This window comes from Equus przewalskii, chromosome 5, assembly GCF_037783145.1.
Source record: "Equus przewalskii isolate Varuska chromosome 5, EquPr2, whole genome shotgun sequence".
NCBI lineage: Eukaryota > Metazoa > Chordata > Mammalia > Perissodactyla > Equidae > Equus > Equus przewalskii.
The window spans coordinates 52,687,708-52,712,908 of NC_091835.1; the positions used below are offsets into that span (position 1 = coordinate 52,687,708).

The 25,201-nt window shown below is 38.5% G+C and overlaps 1 protein-coding gene and 1 long non-coding RNA gene across 3 annotated transcripts in view; one reads left to right on the plus strand and one right to left on the minus strand.

The window, feature by feature from the left end:
• Positions 1–218: 218 nt before the first annotated feature.
• On the plus strand, positions 219–18,468 carry RASSF8 (Ras association domain family member 8). Of its 2 annotated transcripts, XM_070619365.1 has the most exons (5): positions 219–353; positions 10,580–11,469; positions 11,821–11,826; positions 13,548–13,686; positions 14,327–18,468. In XM_070619365.1, the coding sequence occupies exons 1-5, from the start codon at positions 251–253 to the stop codon at positions 14,446–14,448; spliced, it is 1,260 nt and encodes a 419-aa protein (XP_070475466.1). In that variant the 5' UTR covers positions 219–250; the 3' UTR covers positions 14,449–18,468. The 2 variants fall into 2 exon arrangements, with proteins under 2 accessions (XP_070475466.1, XP_008511573.2); XM_008513351.2 differs by lacking the exon at positions 11,821–11,826 and having other exon boundaries at positions 13,541–13,686.
• LOC139083368 (uncharacterized) overlaps positions 804–25,201 on the minus strand; it is a 46,952-nt gene continuing 22,554 nt past the window's right edge. Inside the window, exons 6-7 of the long non-coding RNA XR_011540027.1 lie at positions 9,026–9,094; positions 804–6,233 (exon numbers count right to left, since the gene is read on the minus strand). This is a non-coding gene — a long non-coding RNA (uncharacterized lncRNA). The remainder of the gene's footprint in view (positions 6,234–9,025; positions 9,095–25,201) is intronic.

The window sequence follows — 25,201 nt, forward strand, 5'->3', positions numbered from 1 at the left end:
GCTGAACTCAGTTCTGTAAAATAAGTAAGCACATGCTTATTAATGGTAGTATGATTATGATATATTAAAATCTGTTTTGTGTAATATTGACTTCCTAGAAGAAATGTTAAGATTCATTTTGTTAAAAATGCTTTTTCCTCTTTGTCGCCGACTACACAGACTCTGCCTTCTCCATGTTTCCATAGCCAGAGACATGACCTGAAACCTTGGTGACCAGTCTCAGGGCCCTTGGGTGACTGGCTGGTGCACCATGGAACTTAAAGTATGGGTGGATGGAGTCCAGAGGATTGTGTGTGGAGTCACCGAAGTCACCACTTGCCAGGAGGTTGTAATAGCCTTAGCTCAAGCGATAGGTAAGTGAACCCTCTGGGTGGCTGAGATGAAGTGGTTTATGCTTTCTGTTGCTATTTGTTTGTTTTAAACATAGCTCTCTAGTTGGTTTTGCTCATTGGTTCCATGATACCTGCCACAGGCACACTTTTACTGTGCCCTTTGAGGAGGTGAATCTGTGAGGACTCTTGTTCTCCGGCTTCCCCCAATTTTACTGAGTCTAGAGTCTGCACTGTCTTCTCTCGTGGTGTAGTATGCTAAACAATGATTTCTGGAACCAAAAATGTTCTTGAGCCAAAACATAGATTCCTACTTCCCAGACCCCTCATTAGGAAAAATCCTATTTACTGTTTATTCTGAATACTTTTAGAAAAGAAAATGCAACGAATTGAATAACATCATTTTTCTTTAAAAAGGTCACATGTACTTTTTTTTTTAAAGATTGGCACCTGAGCTAAAAACTGTTGCCAATCTTTTTCTTTTTTTCTTTTTTTTAAGCTTTTTCTCCCCAAATCCCCCCAGTACATAGTTGCATATTTTAGTTGTGGGGCCTTCTAGTTGTGGCATGTGGGATGCTGCCTCAGCATGGCTTGATGAGCGGTGCCATGTCTGCGCCCAGAATCCAAACCAGCGAAACCCTAGGCCACCGAAGTAGAGCACACAAGCTTAACCACTCAGCCACGGGGCTGGCCCCTCACGTGTACTTTTTAAATCTTATTACAGAGTGAAGATGAAATTGTTAGGTATATGTTTTCTAGCTACGTCTTATTGACCTACCCTATTGCAACTTTCTTCTTATTTATTCTCAGTTTATCTTTATCGTATTTTATGTTTTTTAGTTGCCTTAAATCCTTTTGGAACATGGTGAAGGCATAAACACCTGCATCAGTAGAGTCAGTAATGTGGGTTAAAGTTTATATTTGCATCTTAAATCCATCATTTAGCAAACATGTATTAAGAGGAAACTGTGTGTTCAGCGCCGTGCTAGGTGCTCAGGGCCTCTTTGTCTTTGAGCTCCTTATCAAAAGTTTGTTTTATGTCATGCTAGTTTGTATTGGAAGCATGTCAGGTTAGCTCAGGATTGAAACAAGTCACGCTGTCACCATGGCACCCGCATTGTGACAGATGCACTGTTAGAAGTTGACAGCCCAATACAAAGATAGAGGCACTCTTTTAATTCTGACATCTTTTGATTTTTTTCCTTAAATACTGTATAACACAGTCCTACAGTAAAATAATGCTGAAAATCCTAGGCTTTCACATCCAATGAAATTTTCTTGCATTTGAGACTAATATACTTATGGACTTAAGTTTAATTATTAAAGAGGGGAAAATTAAGGCATTTAATTTTACTTCATATTCTTTGCAGCCAACTTATTTAGTAATTGTCCCTTTTAAAAGTCTCACATAATTTATTTGAATTAATATATTCAGCTTTTTTTTTTTTCCTCCTTCATGAAAACTAGAATTAGCATGCATCAAACCCCACTTTGTTCTATCTGAGAATCAAGCCATGGGCAGCAGCCAAACAAACAGACGAGTGAAAACAATGAGTAGTATTTACAAAAGTCACGGTAGTTGAGGCGTGCAGCAGGCTGTGTCTTCCACGTGGTAACCACATTTTCTACCCAGAGTTTCAAGGGGAAAATGCTCAGATGTACCAGGTGTGTGTTTATCCATTTGGACTGAGTGTGCTTGTTTGTGAACAAGCTGAAAAGTTTTAACTGAATCTGTTTCCCATTTTTCCTTCCTCAGTAACTCAGTCCAGACCTGTTTTGAAAAATTGACAACTTGAATACAAATGTTTTATGATATTTCTCCAAACTTGGAAACAACTCTTTCTCTGTATCATAAATACTTCATTGAACTCAGAATTCATCTGAGAGATGAGGCAGCTGGCAAGCAGCCGAGGGCCGGTGATCCTTGCTTTTGTTGTGCCTTAAGATTTTCTCAGCATCAAATTCAATCTGCTTCTGATACATACTTAAATATTTATCTGTCTTGTAATGAGAGTGATTGGTATTCAGAGTCTAAATGCTAAATGAAAATTTTATAGCATTTTGTCCTTATTTCTACTATAAGAAATAACGGAGAGTTTATTAATTAGAGAAAATTTCTGCTGTAACAAAAAACCCCAGAATTTCTGTGCCTTAACACAGTAAAAGTTTAGCTATATTATTTTCAGAGTATGGACTGACTGAGCAAAACTGCAGAGGTTTCTAAAAAATATATAGTGAAGCAGCTTGTAGACTAGCTTCTTGGGTTTAAGTTCACATATTTGCCTCATGGGGGCACTATCTATCTATCTATCTATCTATCTATCTATCTATCTATTCTTGCTGAGGGAGTATTGAGTTTTCCTGATTAGGTAAAATTACTTTCAGAAAACCATCAAAATATAAAAATATGGGGGTTAGCCTGGTGCTGTAGTGGTTAAGTTTGTGCACTATGCTTCGGTGGCCCAGGGTTTGGATCCTGGGTGTGGACCTACACACTGCTCATCAAGCCATGCTCTGGTGGCATCGCACATAAAATAGAGGAAGATTGGCACGGCTGTTAGCTAAGCAACAATATTCCTCAAGCAAAAGAGGAAGATTGGCAACAGATGTTAGCTCAGGGCCAATCTTCTTCCCACACACACAAAAACAATAAAAAATAAAAGTAAAAATATGTACATGAGTTGGCAATCTGCGAATATGTATGACAGCTAACATTTCCTGACTCAGTGCTACTAATCAGTCAAATCAAATTAGAAAAGAGCTAAAGACAGAACATAATTTGATAAAAGATGTTGAGTGTATCTAATAGTATAGAAAGAAATACTTTCTACTCTGATATTTGACTACCTGAACAGGTTGTATTTAGGTGGTGGAAATAGAACACATTCTCAAATTATAAGAATAACTAAAAGTGACATCATGATTGAAACTCGTAATTGGCATGAAGTGGTTAAACTGCCCAGCAGGAGTGCACTGTGTCTTTGATCACTGTGCATCCCAGGCTTTCTGAGACATTCCTAGTTTTAAATATTCTACCTTATTTCTCCCATAAACTATCCCAGAAATGCCATTATTTCAGAGTTCAAACTGCTTCTCAAATCTGTGTATGAAACAGAAAGCCATTGACAGATAATCTGTCCCAAGGTATAGTCAAGAAAATGCATTTGCTTTTACAATATCCTAAACCAGAAATATGAAAAGAATGTATTTCTGCCCTCAAGGAGCTTAGAATGTAACATACAGCTAACGAAAGATTAGAGAGGAGGGGGAGGAAATGAAGGTGTCTGAGGAGGTTTTCTGATTCACACTGCTTTGGTGCCTCGTGTCATTTAAAGTACGAAAGACTCAGAATTTTGTTCCCAATTCTTGTGATCTTATTCCCATTTCTCCATCAACTGTGGCCAGAGCTAGCATTTAACAGAAACAAATTGACTGGGGCCGCGGCCCAAAGTGGAATAGGCTCTTCCTAAGGAACCATGTTTCATATAGTTTGCCCAACCAAATCAGTTTTCAAGCACATTTTTTGCTAAACCCTAGTTTTAGTATTTGTTAACACTTCTTTCTCTTTTCCTGAAGTCCCTCCAAAGTAGGGGACCTGCTTGTTTATCTTTCGTACACCATCGCTGTGCCTAAAGTAGGTATTCATTAAATCATAGTTTCCAGGACACTGCTGCCCAGTAGAACTTTCTGCAAGGAGAGAAACATTCTCTATCTGTGCTGTCCGGTATGGTAGCCACTAGCCACGTGTAGCAATTGAGTAACTGAAATGTGGCTAGTATAACTGAGGAAATGAATTTTTAATTAAAATTTAAATGTGGCTAGTGGCTATTGAGAAGACAGCACAATTCTAGAAGCTGACTGATTGGTATCTCAGACTTAAAATGGCAAAACCCAAGCTCTGTGTCCCAACTACTGCCCAGCCTCAAATTTCCTCCTTCTAATCTCAGCAAATGAAAACTTTTTTTTTTCAATTGATTAGATCTAAAACCTTTGTATGATCTTTGATTCTTTTCTTGCTCTAATTCCTTACAACCAATCTATCAACAAATCCTACCTGTACTACTTCAATATACATCCAGAATCTTGTTGCTTCTCTCAACAACCACTCTTAGCACCTCCATGTAAGCCGTCATTTCTCACTTAGATTTTTGTAGTGGCCTTCCACCTCATCTCCCTGCGTCGTTCTGGGCCCCTCTAGCCTGGTTCCAACAGATTTCTTTTAAAGTAATACTTTTAAAATATGTTGCATCATATCACTCCTCTTCTCAAAACCCCTCAGTGGTTTCCTGACTCAGAAAATTCCTAAGTCCATGCAGTGGTCTTCAGGGCCCTAAATGAATCCCTATTTTACCCCTTCACCGTTCTGACCTCATTTCCTAGCACTCGCTTTTGATTGTCCCCTCTTAAACATCCCAAACACTCTGTTCTTCTCTCTGCTGAGAATACTCTGCACCCACATAGCTTCAAAATTCACTCCTTTGGATCTCTGCTTAAACGTCATCTTATCACAGAGCCCTCCCTGAGCACATGGCCATGCGCACTGCGCACACGCATGCATGCACACTCATACTCCCTACCTGCCATACTCTGTTTTTCTCTATAGCACTTACTCCACCTGACAATATTACATATAGGCCACAATTTTATCCACATTTTGAAATCTAAAAAGTTTTAAAAGCCTAAAGTTTTTCACACTTCCTTTGTTAGCCATAACTGACATGGCTTGAACTCATTTGGTGGTAAAAACTGATCTGATTTGATGCAAGGCTGTTCTTAATCTATATTTATTCCATTTGGTATGAACTTTGATACATTTTACTTTGAAATTTTAATATGTTTGATTACAGACCTCCCGGATAGCACTCTGCTACCTTTCTAAAATCCAAAAAATTCTGAATTTTCAGCATATCTGACCTTCAAGTTATTGGATAATGGATGGTAGACCTACATTCATTTATTTGTATATTGTCTGTTGCCTGCCACTGTTTTGTTATTGCTTATTCTGTCTTGTCTAGCATGTGGTACACAGTAATACACATTTGTGAATAAATGGATGAATTTTTAAAAATTTTTTCCTGTTAATTACATACTGAACTAGGGGACCACCTAGTGTCCCATCCATCTCTAAAATTATATGATCCTTTAGAAGATAAGGGAAAGAATTTATTTTATATTGTCACATGTAACTCTTAATTTCTTGTATAAATTATCAATTTTAAAAGTTTACAGATTGATGGATTTTCTGCCTGTTTACAAAGTAATGCTATTCATTGTAGACTGTTTTGAAATTGAGAAAATCACAAAGAAAGTCAGAGAATCACTCACGATCCTACCTCCTAGAAGTAAACACTATAAGCAATGCTTTCTCTGTACCTATAGATGAGCTTAAAAAAAAAACTTCACTCTTCATAATCCTTCATAATTGTAAAATCTCATTTTTTATTTACTGGATTACAGATTAAATTTTCCACATCAGTTAATTCTCACAACAATCTTATGAGGAAGGCACTGTTATTATCCCTACTTTACAAATGATCAAGCTGAGGCACAGAGCTGTGAAATAACTTGCCTAAGCTCATATAGCTAGTAAGGAGGGTACTGGGATTCAAACCAGTAGCCTGATTCAAGAACCCTGCTCTTAACTACTATTACACTGTCTTCTTTATACCCCCTATAATATCAATGGACAACTGTTAGAAAATAAGACTACTGATTGAATTACATTGAAACAAGAAACAAAAATCCTCAGTAGTGGGGCCAGCTCCATGGCTGAGTGGTTAAGTTCGCGCACTCTGCTTTGGCAGACCAGGGTTCACCAGTTCGGATCCTGGGCACGGACATGGCACTGCTCATCAGGCCATGCTGAGGCGGTGTCCCACATAGCACAACCAGAAGGACCTGCAACTAGAATATACAACTATATATGTATGTGTATATATATATATATATATATATAGTAAGAGTTATCTTAATAGCTACACAGAGGACTTGTAGAAAATTCACTGATAAATTTGCAGAATAGCTGTATATCATTGGGGAATTGCTTTAAATTCTTTAAGCTTTGATTTCTTCACTGATAAGTTGAGAATCATAATACCTATACTGCTTAACTCACAGAACAAATTAAGATTATGTATATTATATATATTATATGCTTGTATGTTATGTATATTTATATTTATAAAAGCATCAAAAGCATTTAACAGACTATAAAATGATACAGTGTAAGTTCTGTTACAGAAATCAGTGTTTGTTGTAAGAATTCTAAGTCATCATGGAAAGGATTAGTTATGTTCACTAGAGTCTGCATGAGACTCAAAATGGTTATAGCTCAAGGAGCAAAGCTTCTGTTATTGGAAAAGTTCAGTGGGGTAGGATAGTTTATTCTCCATAGATAAAGAATAACTTCAGTGTTACTGGCATTCCTTCCAATATGTCCAGAAACAGGATATGTAAGCACTGAATTTCTAAGTGATTAATACCTGCTCTCTCTCACATTCTTTTGAACAATGTACAGTAGCCATCAATGTCAGTTAAAACTAAAACTTAAAAAGAGGGTTGATGATCAAGGTGTTTAATAGAATCTATATCCCCAGGGCCTGACACTATTTCTGACAAATATTTGGTGTTCAGTATATATTTGTTGAATAAATAAGATATGACTTTTAAATCATGATTTGTTTGTTGGCTCTAAGGAGCAATTTACTCAAATTGTGAAAAAATGGTTGCAATACAAAAATGGTTGAGGGGCCAGCCCCATGGCCAAGTAGTTAAGTTTGCACACTCCACTTTGGCGGCCCAGGGTTTCGCCAGTTCACGTCCTGGGCGCGGACATGGCACTGCTCATCAGGCCATGCTGAGGCGCCATCCCACATGCCACAACTAGAAGGACCCACAACTAAAAATACACAACTATGTACCGGGGGACTTTGGGGAGAAAAAGGAAAAATAAAATCTTTAAAAGAAAATGGTTGAAATAAGGGCATAATGTTTCTGGGTGACCCATATTTGAGTTTTGGTGTATGTTTTCAAAAACTTCATATTACTTCATAGTCATATATTACACTTTAAGTGAGAGTAATCTGTTATCCTATTTCCTTTTAATTTGTGTCAGTCATCCAATGAGATTCCACTAATACATTGAAATCTCTTTGTGCCATTTTCCTTATTACATGAAGTTAATGATTCTTGGAATTACAGTCAATTGCTTCAGCTATTCAAAAGTATAGTCAGTATTTTATTTACCATTACTTAATGTGGCACACAGGCCGACATAGCCAAAACAGCTTAAACTATAGATTCCACAGAGAGAGAGATATTCTTTTTAATTAGTTTTAAGGCTACATCAACATAGTATGCAAGGTAAAACCAAATACATTTAATAAAATGCACTAAAAGGAATTTTGCAGTATCTATATAATTTTGAATCTATATAAATAGACAGGATCTGTAGGGCCTTGCCAAGTGTAGGTATTAAAAACAATGATTATGGGATTTGATTCTTATATAAACTATCTAAAACCCAATTCCTATAATAAAATTAAAGCTATTAATTCATTTACCTTTGTAAAAAAGCTTTTTTTATTGCTGGATAGAAATTTTTTTCTTTTTGCCTAATTGCACTCTAAATAGGCATTATTTAACAAAAAGGGAAAACTAGCAGTAAAAGCAATTCTAAATAATCTTCTACCAAGACATTCTCATAGGTCAGCAGTACCCAATTCTTTCCATTAAGAATTGGAAAAATCAGTTTTATATTTAATTATGACTAAATTAGGGGCTTTAAAAATTTTAATTTAGCTCATATAATGTAATGATTCCGTTTTCTTTTCCTAGATGCTTCATTGGCCTGATAGAAGTAGAGCAGGCTCTTCTGACCTGCTCTCACCCTTCATGTTACTGATGAGGAACAGGAGTCCAGATAGCAGGAGTGAGGTCCTAAAAGTAGTTGATAAGCAGCCGAGCCAAGAACAAGAACAAAGAGTGCCGGGATCTCTGAGGCACTGTGTACACACGGAGCAGTGGTAGCCTTACACATTTGTCATGTGGTTTTTCTTGGGGTAATTACAGTAATTTTTAACCTGAAAATTATTAGAAACATTTTTTATTCCAAGAAGCCAATCCAATGTGCTAAGGCTTTCTTTTTCATTCCCCTTGTTTGCCTAAGTATTTTGATAACAGTAACAACTAATATTTGTATAGCACTTTCCATTTTTCCAAAACATTTTTATATTTTACATCTCACTTGACTCTCACAACATTGTCATGTAAGACAGTACTACTCTCACCCTATAGATGAGGAAACTGAAGCTAAAGGAAATTTAATAATATGTGCCAATCATGTAGATCAATGGCAGAGGCAGATCTGAACAGACCTTCCGTCTTTAGGACCCTTGTTCTTTACGCTCTGTCCAGCTTCACATAGTTGGGAGTTGCTGAAAGTCACTTAAGGATTTTTTTAAAGCCAGATTTTTGTCATCTCACATCACTATTTAAAGAGGTCTCTGTCAGCCCTTTTATTACGTGAATAACAGTGTTTTAAGTTAATCATGGCCCCCACGTACTGAATGCCTGCTGTGGGCCAGGCAGTGTGGCAGGTGCTTATTACACCTGACTCGGACTCTCGGAGGCTGTGAGGTATTGCACTATCCCCATTTTAGAAGTGAAGTCATGCTCCTTTCCAGTAAGTAATTTACCTGGGATTAAAACTCCAGTCTGTTTGCCTCCAGCTCTAGCTTTTCAGCTGCACCCAAGATTCAGGTTTCCTTAAAGGAGAACATACACATATGCTTGTTAGAGCAATATCATTCTTCATGTGCTGCTTCTGAATTGCATACATCAGTGTTCGTATTTACATATCCAGATCTCCATTTATTGACCCCGTAATTGAGAACCTGCTACTGTTGGCTCAGAAGCTTATGAGATTAAACAAAAGGCAGGGAAGATAAATCAATAGGTGTATATACCAGTATTATAATTGCTACATGGCAGGGTCAGGTTTTTTCTTTTGTAATAATATCAAGTCTGACACTTTTTTATTGAAGTATAATTGATATATAACATTATATTAGTTTCAAGCGTCTAATGGACACTTTTTTTTTTAAGATTTTATTTTTCCTTTTTCTCCCCAAAGCACCCCCCGGTACATAGTTGTATATTCTTAGTTGTGGGTCCTTGTAGTTGTGGCATGTGGGATGCCGCCTCAGCATGGCTTGATGAGTGGTACCATGTCCGCGCCCAGGATTTGAACTGGCGAAACCCTGGGTTGCCACAGCGGAGTGCGTGAAACCACTCGGCCACAGGGCCAGCCCCTCTAATGGACACTTTTAACAAAATGAATATAATCCCTCTGACCCACCCACCTTAAATGGAAATATTTAGGAGCTGTGTTCAAGCTAATGACATTGTATTGTCTTCTGAAACTTTATCTTCCATAATTACTAGTTAGGTTCAGTGTAGTTTTTTATTTAAATGCGACTTTATTCTGTTTTTGTTTTTTAATAATACCATTTTTGTCTTTTAAAAAATTTTTAGAAGAATCTTAGAAGCTATTACTACTGAACAAGACTTCTCTTTAGGTCCCTCTTTTCATATGAAATTATTTAAGAATTATTTTCATTGAGGTAATTTTTTATTTGCCACAAGTGTGCAGGAAGAAACCAGCTATGTGAGCTATGGGTCTGCCAAGCCCTCATGGGGAAACAAAGGAAAGACCTGTCTAGCCACCTGTTAGCTGAGTAGTAGGTTCTCCCCTGGCTCCCTGTCTCCCTTCAGAAGGATAAGTGGAGGCTTCAACCTTCCCAAGTCCTGATGTGCAAAGAAAGCAGAGCGATTTACAAAACAAAAGTTTATTCAAGTTTTGAAGTTCTACGTAGTTCCTGAGACCAGGCCCTCTTGGCTTCCAGTGGAGCATTCTAGAGTCCTCTTTTGTTCCAGCTGGAGGTCTTGCCCCACACAAGAAGGTCGAGGCAACCAGGCATTTCACAAGAGTGTAAAATTCTCACTGAGGTTTAAAGTATAAAGTTGAATTTCTAAGCAAGTCTGAAGAGTGTATGCAATTCACATCCCGTAATTTTATGCTGTTACATATCTTAAGGAGTTCGGTATCCTCAAGTGAAAGTTTTAAAGGCAGCATGGACTGAACTTTGATGCTAATCAAGAAGAAAGTTATCAAATAGCATCTTCAGTTGCATTATTTGAGCTATTGCGTTATCCCATTTTGACAATTCATTCTTATCTTTTTCATCTAGGTCGAACTGGAAGGTACACTCTTATAGAAAAATGGAGAGATACTGAAAGACACTTAGCACCTCATGAAAATCCTATCATATCCTTAAACAAATGGGGGCAGTATGCTAGTGATGTACAGCTAATTTTACGTCGAACGGGGCCATCTCTCAGTGAGCGACCCACTTCAGATAGTGTGGCTCGAATTCCTGAAAGAACTTTATACAGGCAGAGTTTGCCTCCCTTAGCTAAACTGAGGCCTCAGATTGACAAATCCATCAAAAGGAGAGAACCTAAAAGGAAATCATTAACATTTACAGGAGGTGCCAAAGGATTAATGGACATTTTTGGGAAAGGTAAAGAAACTGAATTTAAGCAAAAGGTGCTGAATAACTGCAAAACAACAGCAGATGAGTTAAAGAAGCTGATCCGTTTGCAGACAGAAAAGCTTCAGTCCATTGAGAAAGAGCTAGAATCAAATGAAATAGAAATACGATTTTGGGAGCAAAAATATAGCTCTAACCTTGAAGAGGAAATTGTCCGCCTGGAGCAAAAGATCAAAAGAAATGATGTAGAAATTGAAGAGGAAGAATTCTGGGAAAATGAATTACAGATTGAACAGGAAAATGAAAAACAGCTGAAGGATCAACTTCAAGAGATAAGACAGAAAATAACAGAATGTGAGAGCAAATTAAAGGACTATTTGGCTCAGATCCAGACTATGGAAAGTGGTCTCGAAGCAGAAAAATTGCAACGAGAAGTTCAGGAGGCGCAAGTCAACGAAGAAGAGGTTAAAGGGAAGATTGGTAAGGTCAAAGGAGAAATTGACATTCAAGGCCAGCAGAGCCTGAGGCTGGAAAATGGTATTAAAGCTGTGGAAAGATCTCTTGGACAAGCCACCAAACGATTACAGGTAAGAACGCTTTTATAAAAAGAATGTTTCATCTATATAAATGAATCATCTTTAATGATTAGCTATTTTCTCTTACATTTAAAGTTAGAAGCCTACCTTTGTTTATAAGTTTCTTAGAATTTCTGTGACTTATGACAAAGTTAAGTTGTGGGATCAAATCAAAGATGAGAGCTGAAGCCACACTGACCCTTGCTCCATGGAAGGAGCTTTCTTGCTATGGTGGTTGTAGCATTCCATAGTTGGACACAGGAGAATAGAATCTCAAAGCTGGAGTGGACACTAAGGATGAGATAGCGAGTCTGACCTTCTCCTGTCAGAGGTAGGGAACTGAAGCCAAAGGAGATTGCCAAGGATCGTGTGGCTAGTTGGCTGCTTATCTATCACTTCTCCATTGTCGCTAACCTCCTCTTCTTTCCTAAGATGTAAGTAGTCCCCCACCCTCCTCCCCTCTCCACGTGACCCTCCTGTGCCTTCCTGAGAGGGGAACAAAGTTTCCTCTCTGACTTTCCCTCTCTCGTTCATGTACAAGAACATCTGTATTTCTCCACTTAGACCCCCATCACTCAACTTATATTTCTTGGATGCCTATTCTTGAAAAGACAGTGGAGTCATGTTGTAGGAGTTGCAAAACGGTGTCAGTCTCTAACAGATGAAATGAGAAAGACACACAATTGATTATAATATGACTACTTTAATTTAAATTAATTAAAATTAAATATTTAATAATGCTGTTTTAAAAGATTAAACAAACTTAAAATTCTGTTTTTAGTCACCTTTGGCTACATTTCACATGCTCGACAGCACGAGCGTCTAGTGGCTCCTGTATTGGACAGTGCTGGTTTAGAAGCTTGCTGTTCAAAGTGTGATCCCTGCAGCTTCAGAGCACCCTGTATTGTAACAGGCTCGCCACAAAGCGCCTGTGCACTGTGAAGTTGGGAAGAGCTGCTTTAGAATACGAACAGTTCCACAAACAGAAAGCAGAGGAACTGACGTGACTGTCACCAACTGCAGTGAGAGGGAAAACTACCACTAAAAGTTTGAAAATCAGGCATTTCTCATGCAGTAGAAGGTTATTAAGCCCCGATTTGAGAGTATTTTACTATTTGGATTCATTTTGACACTTAAAAAGGGATTCAGTTGGAAATCGTGTTGTCTTTGATATTACTTTCAGGAAACACTCATTCATGACGATCATTACTAGCAGATCTCACTCCCCAATGAAAAGTGTCTGACAATCAGACTACTAACAGATCTCTATGTAACCTCGGCACTCAAGGTACATACTTAAGGTACATAGAGAAAACAAGCACTGGTTTCTGTTCTCTCTTCCCTCTCCCTGCCCAGCCCTTCAGACACACCCAGCCTGGGTGCGGTCTTGCCCTCTTTCTTAGTGCAGTGAAGGAAAGAGAAGATGATCCTTTTCAATAATAGAATGCCTCGCTTGCATTTGGAGCTTTCTGGCTGCCCAAACTTGATCTCCTTTCTCTAGTGCTCTTCAGTTCTCAGACCTGTCTTTGTCAGGGATCTAAGAACCCCAGAGTGGGACTTGCAGGAATCTTGCTTTCCTTGTGCTATAATATAAATCTCAGTGACAGATCCCTTGAAAACCTAAACAGTTTACAAAAAATAAGAACTCTGAACTCATGGAACAAATGACTGCGACTTTTGCAGCCAGCTATGAGATGTATAATAAGGAAATTTAATTGTGAACAGCTTAGCAAGATTGCTGTAAACACTGGGATAGACGGAAACCAATATTTTGTTGATGAAAGTTTATAGGCGTACCTTTATTTTGTCAGGTGCATAGTCTCTTCCCAACAGAAGAAAGCATCACATTTCAGAGGACAGATGAAGAAGCTATTGTCCTTTATTTGCTTATTTTCCGGCCCATTCCACAGAGTGAAAGTGACCTGTTTAGGCCGTCATATTGATATAGAGCAGACTTGTTAAATGTGTTCTTGTGAAACCAGGTATCCCACGTGCATGCCTTGTAGCAGATGGGCTGTCGCCAGGATGTCTTGAGCTGGCCGACAGTGAACCCTCAAATTAAAACAAATTAACTCGCATCTAGGACAAAGAGCGAGGAGCTGGAGCAGCTGACGAAGGAGCTGCGGCAAGTCAACCTCCAGCAGTTCATCCGGCAGACAGGGACAAGGGTGACTGTTTTGCCAGCAGAGCCCACTGAAGTGGAAGCCTCACAGGCAGACAGAGAGAGGGGTAAGATGCTGAGAAATCTGGTTTTTTCACTTTATTCTCATTGGTTAACTTTGAATACACTGCTTGCATTCAAATAAAGTGTTATGCTACCATTCAAACCTAATTCTTGGGCCACTTAAGAAAATTTTTGATGTACTTCCTCTTTCTACAGAAAATGAGTAATATTTAGGTTATTTCCTTAGACGGGCATGTAATCACCAAATCTCCTATCATTAGTTTTAAACTGCTTCTTTATAAAACTTTTTCCTGGAGTATGTATGAGTCATAGTCTGTTCACTGTTTTGGCTTGTCTCTGTCCCTGGTGCCCCATCTTCCTCTCCTGAAAGTCTTTATTATTAATTTGTGCCAATATTTAAGACACTCCTCAATCTGTGTACGCATATGGTCTGAACAACCAAGAAAGACAAGCAAAGTGCTCAGCTTTTTAAGAAGATCATTAACTGTTCAAATCACTGAAAACTGTTTTATCAGCTGAGAGGGTCAAGCAGAGTCAGCCTTCTCTCACCCCAGGACCCATGGGGATTGCAATTGTACTGTATGTGATTTGGTTCTTTAGGGCAGGAAAAGTTCCAGTGTTTCATATTGCTAAGTAATTCAAGTTGATGAGTCCATCGAATGACTTTCTCTGTTTCCTGTCTAGAGGCACCATTCCAGTCCGGGTCCCTGAAGCGGCCTGGTTCATCTCGGCAGCTCCCCAGTAATCTTCGTATTCTACAGAATCCTATCTCATCTGGTTTTAATCCTGAAGGCATATATGTATAACATTATCTGTCTTTAGGGGAGAGACCCACTAAAGGTACCAAGGACAATAAAAATTCCTTCTTTGATTTGTGCCAATGATGAACAGAGGATATATTTCACAAGCCACCCTATCTTTTTTCTGTCCTAAATTGCATACCACTTGGAGCCATACCCTGTGCACTGATGCTAAAGAACAAAGAAACTGTGTTTTCACACATCAACAGTGTTGACCTTTTTGTCCAGCAGCTGTAATGCAAAGCCTTCATTTTTATTTGTAGCATTTTGAGAGCATTAGGGAAGTAGTATACTGTGTGTATACATAAATAAAACCGTGACTTCAGAGTGAAGAGAAATATGTGACTGGCTTAGTTTAATTTATTCCATGTAATCGATTAATGTGTGAATGTTGATGTTTTAATAGTTTTTATTAATACTTATCCTGTGACTGAATTACATTACATACTGTGTGATTATGACTTTGTGTGCATGTTGCCAGGCTCCATCCGTGTGTTGCTGATTTACAACTACACAAGTGTCATAGGGTGCTCCGCCATCAAAACTCACTCCAAAAGAACCCACTTGTATTTATTTTGTGAACCTGTCCTAGCCATTGCTTAATTAGGTGAAATGATTAAGGTTTTATTTTTAATTTGGAGTTTAATCTTTTCTTTACAATATTTCCAGTATATGAATGACCACATACCAGAACAGAAATATTTTCATGAGGTAAATTGTGTGTTTAAAAGGTTTGCAGTGCTTCAGACACTGTTGAACAAAAATGTAATTCTGGAATATCTATTCACACAGGCGTGGGGTTTGCTGATACATTATGTGTTTTGTTTCTGCCCTTCCTTCTCGTTTTAATCTTATGGATCCTCAGAGTTGCCATAATACATAAGTTAGAGAAATCTGAGGACCAGGTTGGTCTACTTCAGGAAGGTTACCTTAAGTAGTATATTTTTAAAATAATCCACTTCATATGTATAGTCTATTGGTGTAAGCATCCATGGGTAAGTTATTGCTTGCACATAATTTACTCTGTACATTATGGACTACTGCGATTTCTCCAATGACTTAGAGAGAAAGTAGATTGGAGTTTGTTACTTTTTACCAAGGAAGTAAAGTTAATTCACTGTTTGTTTTCATTTTGAACTTTTACAGGACATTAATCTCCATTTGTACATATATTTTCTTATTTATAAAACCAAAAATGAGTCAGTACCCCTCCCATGAGTAGTGACTTAACTAAGATTCATTCACAAGTAATATCTAGACAGATGTGGTCAAATACCTCTTAGCCATTTTTACATTCCCTCTGATCAAACTTTGGTACAATATAATTAAGACTTTAATCTGAAATTTATTGTAGTTTTTAATTCTGAGGAAAATACATTCTCCGTATTATTTACATGCAACAAAGTAAAAGTGGATTAGTATATTAATGCCATGGTAACAATAAAAAGATGTAAGTTGTGTCTTATGCATGAGGGCAACTTTGGATGTTTTAACACATATGACTTATTTTTGGTTTAGTGAATGCTGAGAATGCTGCTATATTTAGGTTTCCAATGAAAAATTGTAAGAATGGCTATGAAAATATATAGAAGCTTCTAGAGAACTGAAAGTAATAATGCAGAGTTGCCTTTTCTAGTCCAGCTAAATGGCAGACCTCAACTAAACATATTATTTTCTTTGGGTTTTTGGAGTTATCGAGTTGACCTTGCCATTATACTATTTTGCAAATAACTTGAGAAATAAATGAGTCTTACCTAAATAACCACAACCTATACACATTTGCTCTCAATTTATAATAGTTCTTTCCTATCTACATATGTTTAAAAATTAGGAGAAAAAATCAAAATAATTTGTAGATTTTGTGACAATAATGATGTATGTAAGCCCAGGATATGCCTTATTTTTAAAGCGTTCCATCCTATACTGAGTCATTTTGTTATTATTGTTCAGGGAAATTAAGATCTTATTCACAAAGAAAAACATTTTTATAAATTGACTACATTCTATTTAAATCAAAATGTTAAACTGAAGATATATTAAACTTCACAGTTTTTAATTGCAAAGATGCCTCTGCGTGCCATGAAAAACACAAAGTCAATATCCAACTTAATTGTTGTAAATTATTATCAGCATTAACCTAATAACTTTAAAGAAAGACTGGTAGCATTCTGACAACTTCATTTGAATTTTCAAGCTGCCGGGTAATTTTCGCAGACCCAGTTACAGATAGAAATACTATTTCCTAGATGAGCAGAGTATATAAATGTGAATTTAGTGAATACATTGAGCAGCTGTACTTTTTAATTGCTTAGATTACTTTTGGAAGTACATCTCTAAGAAATATTTTCTAAGTCTCTTTTTAAAATAGAGGAAAGAAAATGCATTTCCCTAGAACATCTTAAGAATATTTTAGTCTGTTCCTGATCATTTTTATCAATTGTGAATACAGATGAATTAGATGAAGTGCCACATCTTTGGATGCATTTCAGAGGGGGGAGCGGGCAACGTTATACAAAAATACCAAATATAAAATTTTGCATCTGGGGGAATATTCAGGTTCTAAATACTAAATTAGATTACAAGTTTTTTTTAATTACTATACTGCAAGTTCTTTTATTGTGATTTTCTACAAGTATTAAAAAGAAGATAATTCTTTTTCCTTACCAAGGAATAATTTGAAATAGTGTTGGTCTGTTTGACCCTTTTGAGTGTCTGTCATCCTCAGAGAATGATCCATAGTGGGTTGCCTCAGTCCTTTTGCTGTTACAAGATATTTTGGTGGTTAGCATTTTTTTTGTCCTGATGCACAGGGAATTTATGTCTGAGACGTTGGGTGGTATTAATAGGAGTTAGCCATCTAATTCCCTCAGCCATCACTGACCCAAGCATCATTTCCCATAGTTCAAATTAATCATAAACTAGAGCTAAAACAAGACTAATGCCCTAAAAATAGAGAACTTATGGTATGAAATGTGCATTTTAACAGTGTTTAAGAAGAACAAATAAGCATTTGCTTCCGGGGCATAAGTAAATTTTATACTTGCATTAAAAGAAAATTTTCTTTGTGAATAAGAGCAAAACGGTCTTTAGAGAAAAGAAACTTCATTTAAAGCCATTTCCGTGAACATCTTTCCAAGTTACAACTGTAATAATGTATTGAGGAATTAATATGGAAAAGGCAGAAACTCTTGATTTCAGGTGTGCAAAGGGTGTGAGGAGATGAGCAGTTAATTCCCTGTGTGCATTGCCTTGAAAACTGGGCCTTAATTTATATGTAAATAACAATGCTGTGTTCACATCCCTCTTCCACCTAAAGTTATCTTTATTAGTCTATATTGTATTAAAATTTAGCTCCTAAGTATTACTTTTATATTATGTCCATTTTTTTAAGTTGCATGTTTATAACTATTTGCTACAGTATTTTTAAGTTTTGGGTGAAGGCCATCAGCTGTATGGAGAAGACAAAACAATCACTATTTATTCAGTATTGCTGTTTTACTTTTCCAGAATAAGCTTTCGATGCCAGGACAGTGACTGCTTGAAAGCTGCAGGAGCTCTATTCCAATGCATTTTATATATTTTTAAAAACCAAATAAATGCAGATAACTATTTAGTATACTAATTATATTAAACCAGCAGAAATATAAAGGCAATAAAGTATATACATATATATATATGGGGGGGGAAGGGAAAGATTAAAAAATAGGTTTACAGCCAGACGTGGTGATAGCCCTAAATGTATTTCTCAATCTGTCTTTCTTTATTGACGCAAGGAGAGTTTGAGTTGCTGCAGCTTTAAACAGAAAATTGCCATGTTCACTACTTGTGAACACATAAATATGCTTTTAGTACTGCTTTGCTTATGTACAAATAAATATCTGTAATCTGTATTATATGTAATTATTCTTTTCTTTTGTCTTTCACTTCAAAATGTATATTTTCTGATTATTATCATGAGCTGTAAAACAAAGGTATCTGATATTCTCCCAAATAATAAATTTTCAGGATTCACTGGGGCATTACAAATGCTGGTTTGTTTCTTACGTATTTAATCTTTTAAAATATAATTTTATTTCCTTTAAATGATGCCAAAGAGAAAAGGTCTGCATATCATTGACACAAAATTACATTTTTCTAAAAGTAATGTTAGTTATTAAAACTAAAGAATTATCTATTGCTGAAAAGGTAGCTGTTTCACCAAGTGAAACTGAATCGAGAAACTAATATCCCTCCCTTCATTTCAAAAGTAAAAGAAAACTTTACGTCTAAATGAAGCTCTGTATTCCCAGATCTCCTTAAGACCATAAGTGAGAGGAACAGAGCTAAGAGTTCAGGAGCCGCCACATGCCAGCCAGGTATGAACAGGAAGTTCATTCAGAGCTTTTCCCAGATCACATACATAACAAATAGCTCACACCGCATTTGAATTTAGACCTGTCAGATACCAAGTACTTTGTTGTATTCCATGATAAAGCTGCATCAGCTGTACAATGCCCAGTTTCTACATTTTAACCACTTTTTAGTGTGGAAGTATATAAATTGTCACTTATTTTTTATAAGTAGAAGTGAGTTCTTGATCAAGAAATTATACATGTAAATAATGGTATATTATAAAAGCAAAGATAAAATAAGAAACAAAATAATTCAAAATATAAATTTTCCTATGTCCTACTTTGGGACACTTTTAGAATCTTAATTATCCATCCTATCCTCCTCTGAAGTCATATGTTTTGTTAATGGCAGAGCAAGAAATAAACTCCAGTTCACTTGGCTCTTGACCTGCTGCCCACTCCACATATTTGTGCTGCCTCCCTTAGCAAAGATCAACGGAGTCGTAAAAAACAGGCATAAACATGCTGGACACATTCACGCTGTCTACGGACATTTAGTGCGCCTCTATTGTTGACCAGACACTGGAGTGAAAGTAATATGATTTGCTTTGCACCTCAAGGAGGTTACAGTCTAATGATCACCACTAAGGAACAAGGATAGAGTGCCATGGGAACACACCAGGAGGGCTTTTCTGCAGCCCAGGGTGTCGGCATACTCTGGGAAAGGGGATATAAATTGGGGAGGGCTATCTGGCACAGACTAGAAGATGCGAAGATGAAGAGCCTGTGGGGCCATGACCAGACGGTGAAGGATTGGGAAGGGCTAAGAGGGAAGGTAGGCTTCAGATCATCAAGGGCCTTGGTTGCCATGGTGAGGAGTTTGGACTTCATCCTTAGTGCCATAGAGGAGTTTTAAGCATGGAAATGAGATGATCAGATTAGCATATGGGGAAGATCCTTCTGGCTGGCATTGTGGAGAACTGACTGGAGAAAGGTGAAGACTAGAGGCAAGAAAGACACTGTAAGAGTCCTGCAGGAATCCAGGCCAGAGGTGATGGTAACCTGGACTAAGAAAGTAAGCTGTCGAAGTGGATTCAATAACAAATTTTCATTAAGAACCTACTTTGTGCCAGGAGAAGAAGAGACAGGTTTTAGACATCCTAAGTAGACAGAAGCAAAAGGATACGATGGTTAAATGGTGGGGGCAGAATAAAAGAATCCAAGACACCCTAGGTGCTTGACAGCTATCTACAGCCTTAAGTGGCTTAGTGGAAATGGTACTGTGGGTCTCGTAATAAGTAATACAGGTACTCTGTGTGCCGGGGGTAAAAAGATGGGACAGGAAGAAGGGAAGACAGAAAATAAACATATGGAGAATACGTATTTGAGAGGTGGGCCTGCAAACGGGCCTCCCCTTTGTAGAGAGCCCTGCAGTCTTTCCTGGGAGAATGGCGTGAATTTGGGGAAAAACTCCTTGCAGCACCAGATTTAACCATCCAAGTCTCTTCATCTGGTAGGTTGGAATCCTGTTTTCCCAGCATTATACTTTGTGTCCTGTATGGGCCACTTTCATTCATCTGCCGTAAGTATGTGTCCAAGATGGTAGAACGGTCTGACTTTGGTCCAGAATGAAAAGAAGTGAAGAGAGTGGACAATACAAACTCATCCCTGTCTATACCAAGCCAGTATTTACAAATTTTTGCAACTGCTAGCAGCATGAAAATCAAATAAATGAATTGTAATACTTAGTAACAAATGATTTTTTTAAGCATAAAGGAAATTATAGACACTTTAAGCAAAGAACACAATGAGTTAAAATGCTGTGTGGCAACAGGTAGCACTCAAAAGGAGGCTGGGGAGAGCAGGGACACCTGCAGAATGTACACCAGGAGCCACCCACTCAGCCAAGAGGGCGGCAAATGTGGCAATCACTGAGTGCCACCGTGACCCATTTCCACATCCTCCCCACCAAATCCAGCCTGCACCAGGATCCTCAAAGACTATACCATCCTGGGCTATCTCCACAGGCGAGAAAGGTTTCCTTTTCATTGAGCCAGAATAGATTTCCCTATAATTTCCAACTTTCCTTAATACCACACAGAAGAAACCATTTCTCACCAATATGACAGCGCCTCAGATATTTGCAGGCATCTGTTATGTCCCCTAGTGTTCTCTTTCCCAGGCTAAATTTTCCCAAGTTTTTCATACAGTATAATTTCCAGTCTCCTTTCTCCTGAACATACTGTAGACTATGGGCTGAATGTGGAGCCAAGGACTGATCACAAAACTCCATTTGTGATTTGACCAGGTCAACCTGGAGGAAATTGATTCATCGTTATGCAGCCTAAAACTAAACTCCATGGGTGGGTGGTTAGTTTTTTGCGAACCTCCTCTCTTTGAATCATTGAGCTGATAGTTCCCTAAAATCCTGTCTTTTTCACACTTTCTGCTGTCAGTGAAATCCTTCCTAACTCGTATGTGTGTAACTGAGTTTTAGGACGCATGTGCAGAATCTTACTTTATCAAAATACTTACCTCCTCTAAACACTTTTAAAGTAATCAATCCCAAATGGAAGATGTGAGTTTTAATGTCAGATCAATAATGAGTTTACTTTTGTTGAGGGTGGAGTGCTACAGGAGCCAGTGGGCCGTGAGTGGGCCAATCAGACAGGCCCCGCTGCAGAGGTGGATTAGGCTCCAGACGAGTCAAAGGGCTTTCACTCAGATGCGGGAGGTAGAGCAGTATATCAGACCAGAAAGACCAGAGTCCCTGCCCACGTGGAGCTCATATTCCAGAGAGAAAGACAGAGGAACCAACTAAAATATATAGTATTTTTGATTGTGATAAAAGCCAAGGAGAAAAAAAATAAAGCAGCAAAGAGCAATAGGAAGTGCCAGATGTTGGGGGAAGGATTGCAACTTTATATGTGTGGGCTGGGGAGACCTCTCTTAAAAGGTGCCGCTAGAGTAAAGGCCTGGAGGAGACGCCGGCACACCTGCAGAAAGGAAGAGGAGGTGTCCGGGCCGCAGAGCCCGCGTTAGGCTTCGGCAAGCAAGGATTGGAATTCCTGGCAAGCCTGCAGAGACCAGCTTTGTTTCCAAGCAACTGACTCAGAAAGGATAGGCCTTTTCCTAGCTGGGAGCCTTCTCCCAATTACTCATTCGATCAATCTTCTCAAATCTAATAAAGCGAAGGGAGAAGATATTTTAAAGAGGTTTACACTTTTAAAAAATCTGAATGGAATTACCTTTAAGCCTTCCCAAATTAAAATTAAATTCATAGATAAAATGTCCTATGAACAGACTCAAACTTGATCTACTCTATTTCCAAAATAGTGGCTAAAGAAATACCTTTAGATCTAAAATGCTTATTTTCTAGACATCCCCTCCCAATTTAATGCAGCTTTATAACCTAACAATACGTATTTTGCAATTCAACATCTTAAAAACAATCCATTGTCAGATATTCTGCCATATACTGATCAATGTTACAGTCTCAGTTTATGGAAGGGATCTGTAACTTGAGGTCCATGGACTCCAAGGAAAGTTTTCAGAGGCTCCTTGTGTACAGATTCCCAATATGGACATTTGGGAGGTCACGGGAAAGTAGAGAGTGCACTGAGTAGGGGTAAGAAGAAGAGGGAATGATAGAAAATGAGGCCATATTGTGAAGGACTGAATTTCAGGTAGATAATGGAGAGCCAAACAAGGTCAAAGGACCCTCAAGATTAGATTCGCTTTTTAGAAAGCTTACTGTGGCAATGTTGCAGTGATTGGGCTGCAGTGGGATGAGATTGATATTAGGGAAACTCACTGGGAGGCAGTTGTAATAGACCTGCTTAAATGTCGAATCTGTGAAAAACTGTCCTGATCTTCCATCCTCTCCAAACTCCCCTCTAATAAATAGCATTGAAAACTCTTCACCTTGTGTCACCATTTTGCCCTGAAATATGTCTAACATAGCCCATGAAAAATCCAAGGTGGACTAAATGGAAAATTCCTAGACTGTGCAGTGCAAGGACAGATATGAAGAGATTGCCCAAAGGATGGCACAGCAAAAATTTCAAAGTCTGGCATCTGGCTTAAGGCCCAGTCAGTTGACACACAAAATTAACCATCACAGTATATACATGTACATGTATATGTATATATACACCTATATATGCACTATGTTATATATAGACTATTTACATTATAATACATACAATAGCAGCCAAATCCAAACCTTTCTTCTTATTGAATACCACTGTATACAGACTCTCCAGTAGGAGTCTCAAGTAAACCACTGGAATGGCTATACCGCTATTGCTATTTGACCATATCCCTCTTGCCAAGAGCTCTGACACCAAATAAACTTATAAGATTTAGAGAAAACATAATGGCTCAACTCTTTACAGGGTCCTCTTAGCAAATACTCACAGAGGGCTTCCCTCTGCAGTGTGGTAAGTGGAACTTCTAATGGAGGCACCAAATGGAAGCCTGGGCAAGTTCTTGAAACTCTGTTTTATAGGAATCAGTTCATATCTATTATAATACCCCATTAAGTGCCTTGTTGCCTTGACAGTTCTTCCTTTATGACACAAACAAGTAAGAGAAATCTTCCAAACTGATTTTCACTGTTTTTCATTTGCTATTGCCTTAAAGTTATGCCCCTGATTCTTCTAAATCAGCAAACATTTGGCATTTTTTTCAGGTCCGTTTAGGGCACTAGGGACCTGGAGGACATCCTGAAATTCTACCACTTCGTGATATCTTTCACGGAAGTGGGATCCACCAGGAAAGAAGCTATTGAGAGGATGAGGAATAAAGCGTTGCACTTGTCCTGTTGGGATGCTGGTAGGATCCACACTGAGGTATCCAGAAAGCATCTGAATATGCAGGTCTGAAACTTGAGAAGGAAGCAAAGCTGGAGATGGACATATAGAAACTATCTGCACTGAGACAATAGTTAAAACTGCAGGAGAACCCCTGCTCCCAAACACAAATATACTTTTAAATGAAGAAGAGGTAAATTTTCTCAGGGGGAAGCACAAACATTTGTTCTCAGTATGGTCAGAGGACCAGCTGCATTGGTGTCACGTAGGGACTGGTTAGAAGTGTAGAGAGTCAGGCCCCACTCCGGACTTACTGAGTTAGAATTTGTATTTCAGCAAGATCCTCACGTTATTCACATGCAGGTTCCAGCTGGAGGAGTGCTAGAGGACTCCAAGAAGAGGAGCGAGGCCTAGAGCTGGAGGGACGTCTGCATTTAGGAGGTCAACAGACAGAAGAGCCCAGAGAGGGGACCACGAGGAATTAGAAATGAAAACGTCAGAGGAGGTCATCATGGAAAAACTGGTGGCATGAACACTTGTCTAAGCAGAATTGTACTTAGGTAATAGGGTGACATGAGGACAAATTTAACCATTGTCTTTTGGTTTTTAGTTTCTTTTGGTTTTGTTTTTAGCAACTCTAGGTTTTCTCGAGAATATTAACCGCATCACCTTTCTCTTCAATTCTGGCCTCAATGCCCAGAAAGGAGAAAAGATCAGTAAGTAGCCAAACATCTGGGCTCTTCTTACCTCTTAGGGTGGCAAATTGCTTTTGGTATGTGGGTGATTTAAGGTAAATGAAGAGAATTTTGAGATGAGAGGAGACTGCCTTGCAAACGATCTTTATGATAGAAACGTAGCAGGCCAACAGAACCGATAGACTGGATTGGACCTGGGGAGCGAGGGGTGAACAGGCAAGTCAACACCTGGAGATGAGATCCCTCCAGACTCTGAGAGGGGATGAGGGTTGTGGGCTGCAGACCCCTTTGCGCTGGCTGCTGAGGCCTCAGGCCAGCGTGGGCCACCCCCGTGCTGAGCTCAGCTGGAGTGCCGATGCACACGTGTGGTGGTGGGGAGTAGATAGCTGCCAGCTCAGCCTGGGCCTTTGATGCTGCTCCTTCAACAGGGCCTGAGAACCAGGCCCTACTCTTCTTCCCTGAATTATTGAGGTCCAGGGATTCTTGTGCTCTCCAAAGCGGAGTAAAGGGCAATGGTAGGGAAAGTGCCTCAAACTGACGGAGACTATATGTAATTAAGAGAAAGAACAAATGTGATATTTATTTAACATTTAATTGTAAAGAAATTTTTGCCTATTTCATTTCATTTACTGTCTTTTGCCAGAGTTGCTTCACTGCTAGAATTTATTAGAAATGGTTTCTAACAGGTTAACTTTATGTTTGTTTGAACTCACCGTTTCCTGACTCTGTCGGACACGTTAAAAGAGATGGTAAAGCAGAAAGTACAAAGAAGTCTGGAGACTCAAGTTCTGACGTCATCTCTCTTTCATAAGAGCCACATGACATTGGACAAGGCACTGACTCTCTCTGGGCCTCAGTTTCCACCTTTGTAAAATGAAGATCTAAGATGAGATGATTTCTAACTCTTTTCCAGCTCTAG

What these genes read in the sequence shown, in the direction of transcription:
- RASSF8 (XM_070619365.1), top strand. Translation starts at nt 251, where the DNA reads ATGGAACTTAAAGTATGGGTGGATGGAGTCCAGAGGATTGTGTGTGGA. An exon ending in AGCCTTAGCTCAAGCGATAG is followed by an intron (nt 354 to 10,579) that starts GTAAGTGAACCC and finishes TTTTTCATCTAG; the next exon opens with GTCGAACTGGAAGGTACACT. An exon ending in ACAGGCAGACAGAGAGAGGG is followed by an intron (nt 13,687 to 14,326) that starts GTAAGATGCTGA and finishes TTTCCTGTCTAG; the next exon opens with AGGCACCATTCCAGTCCGGG.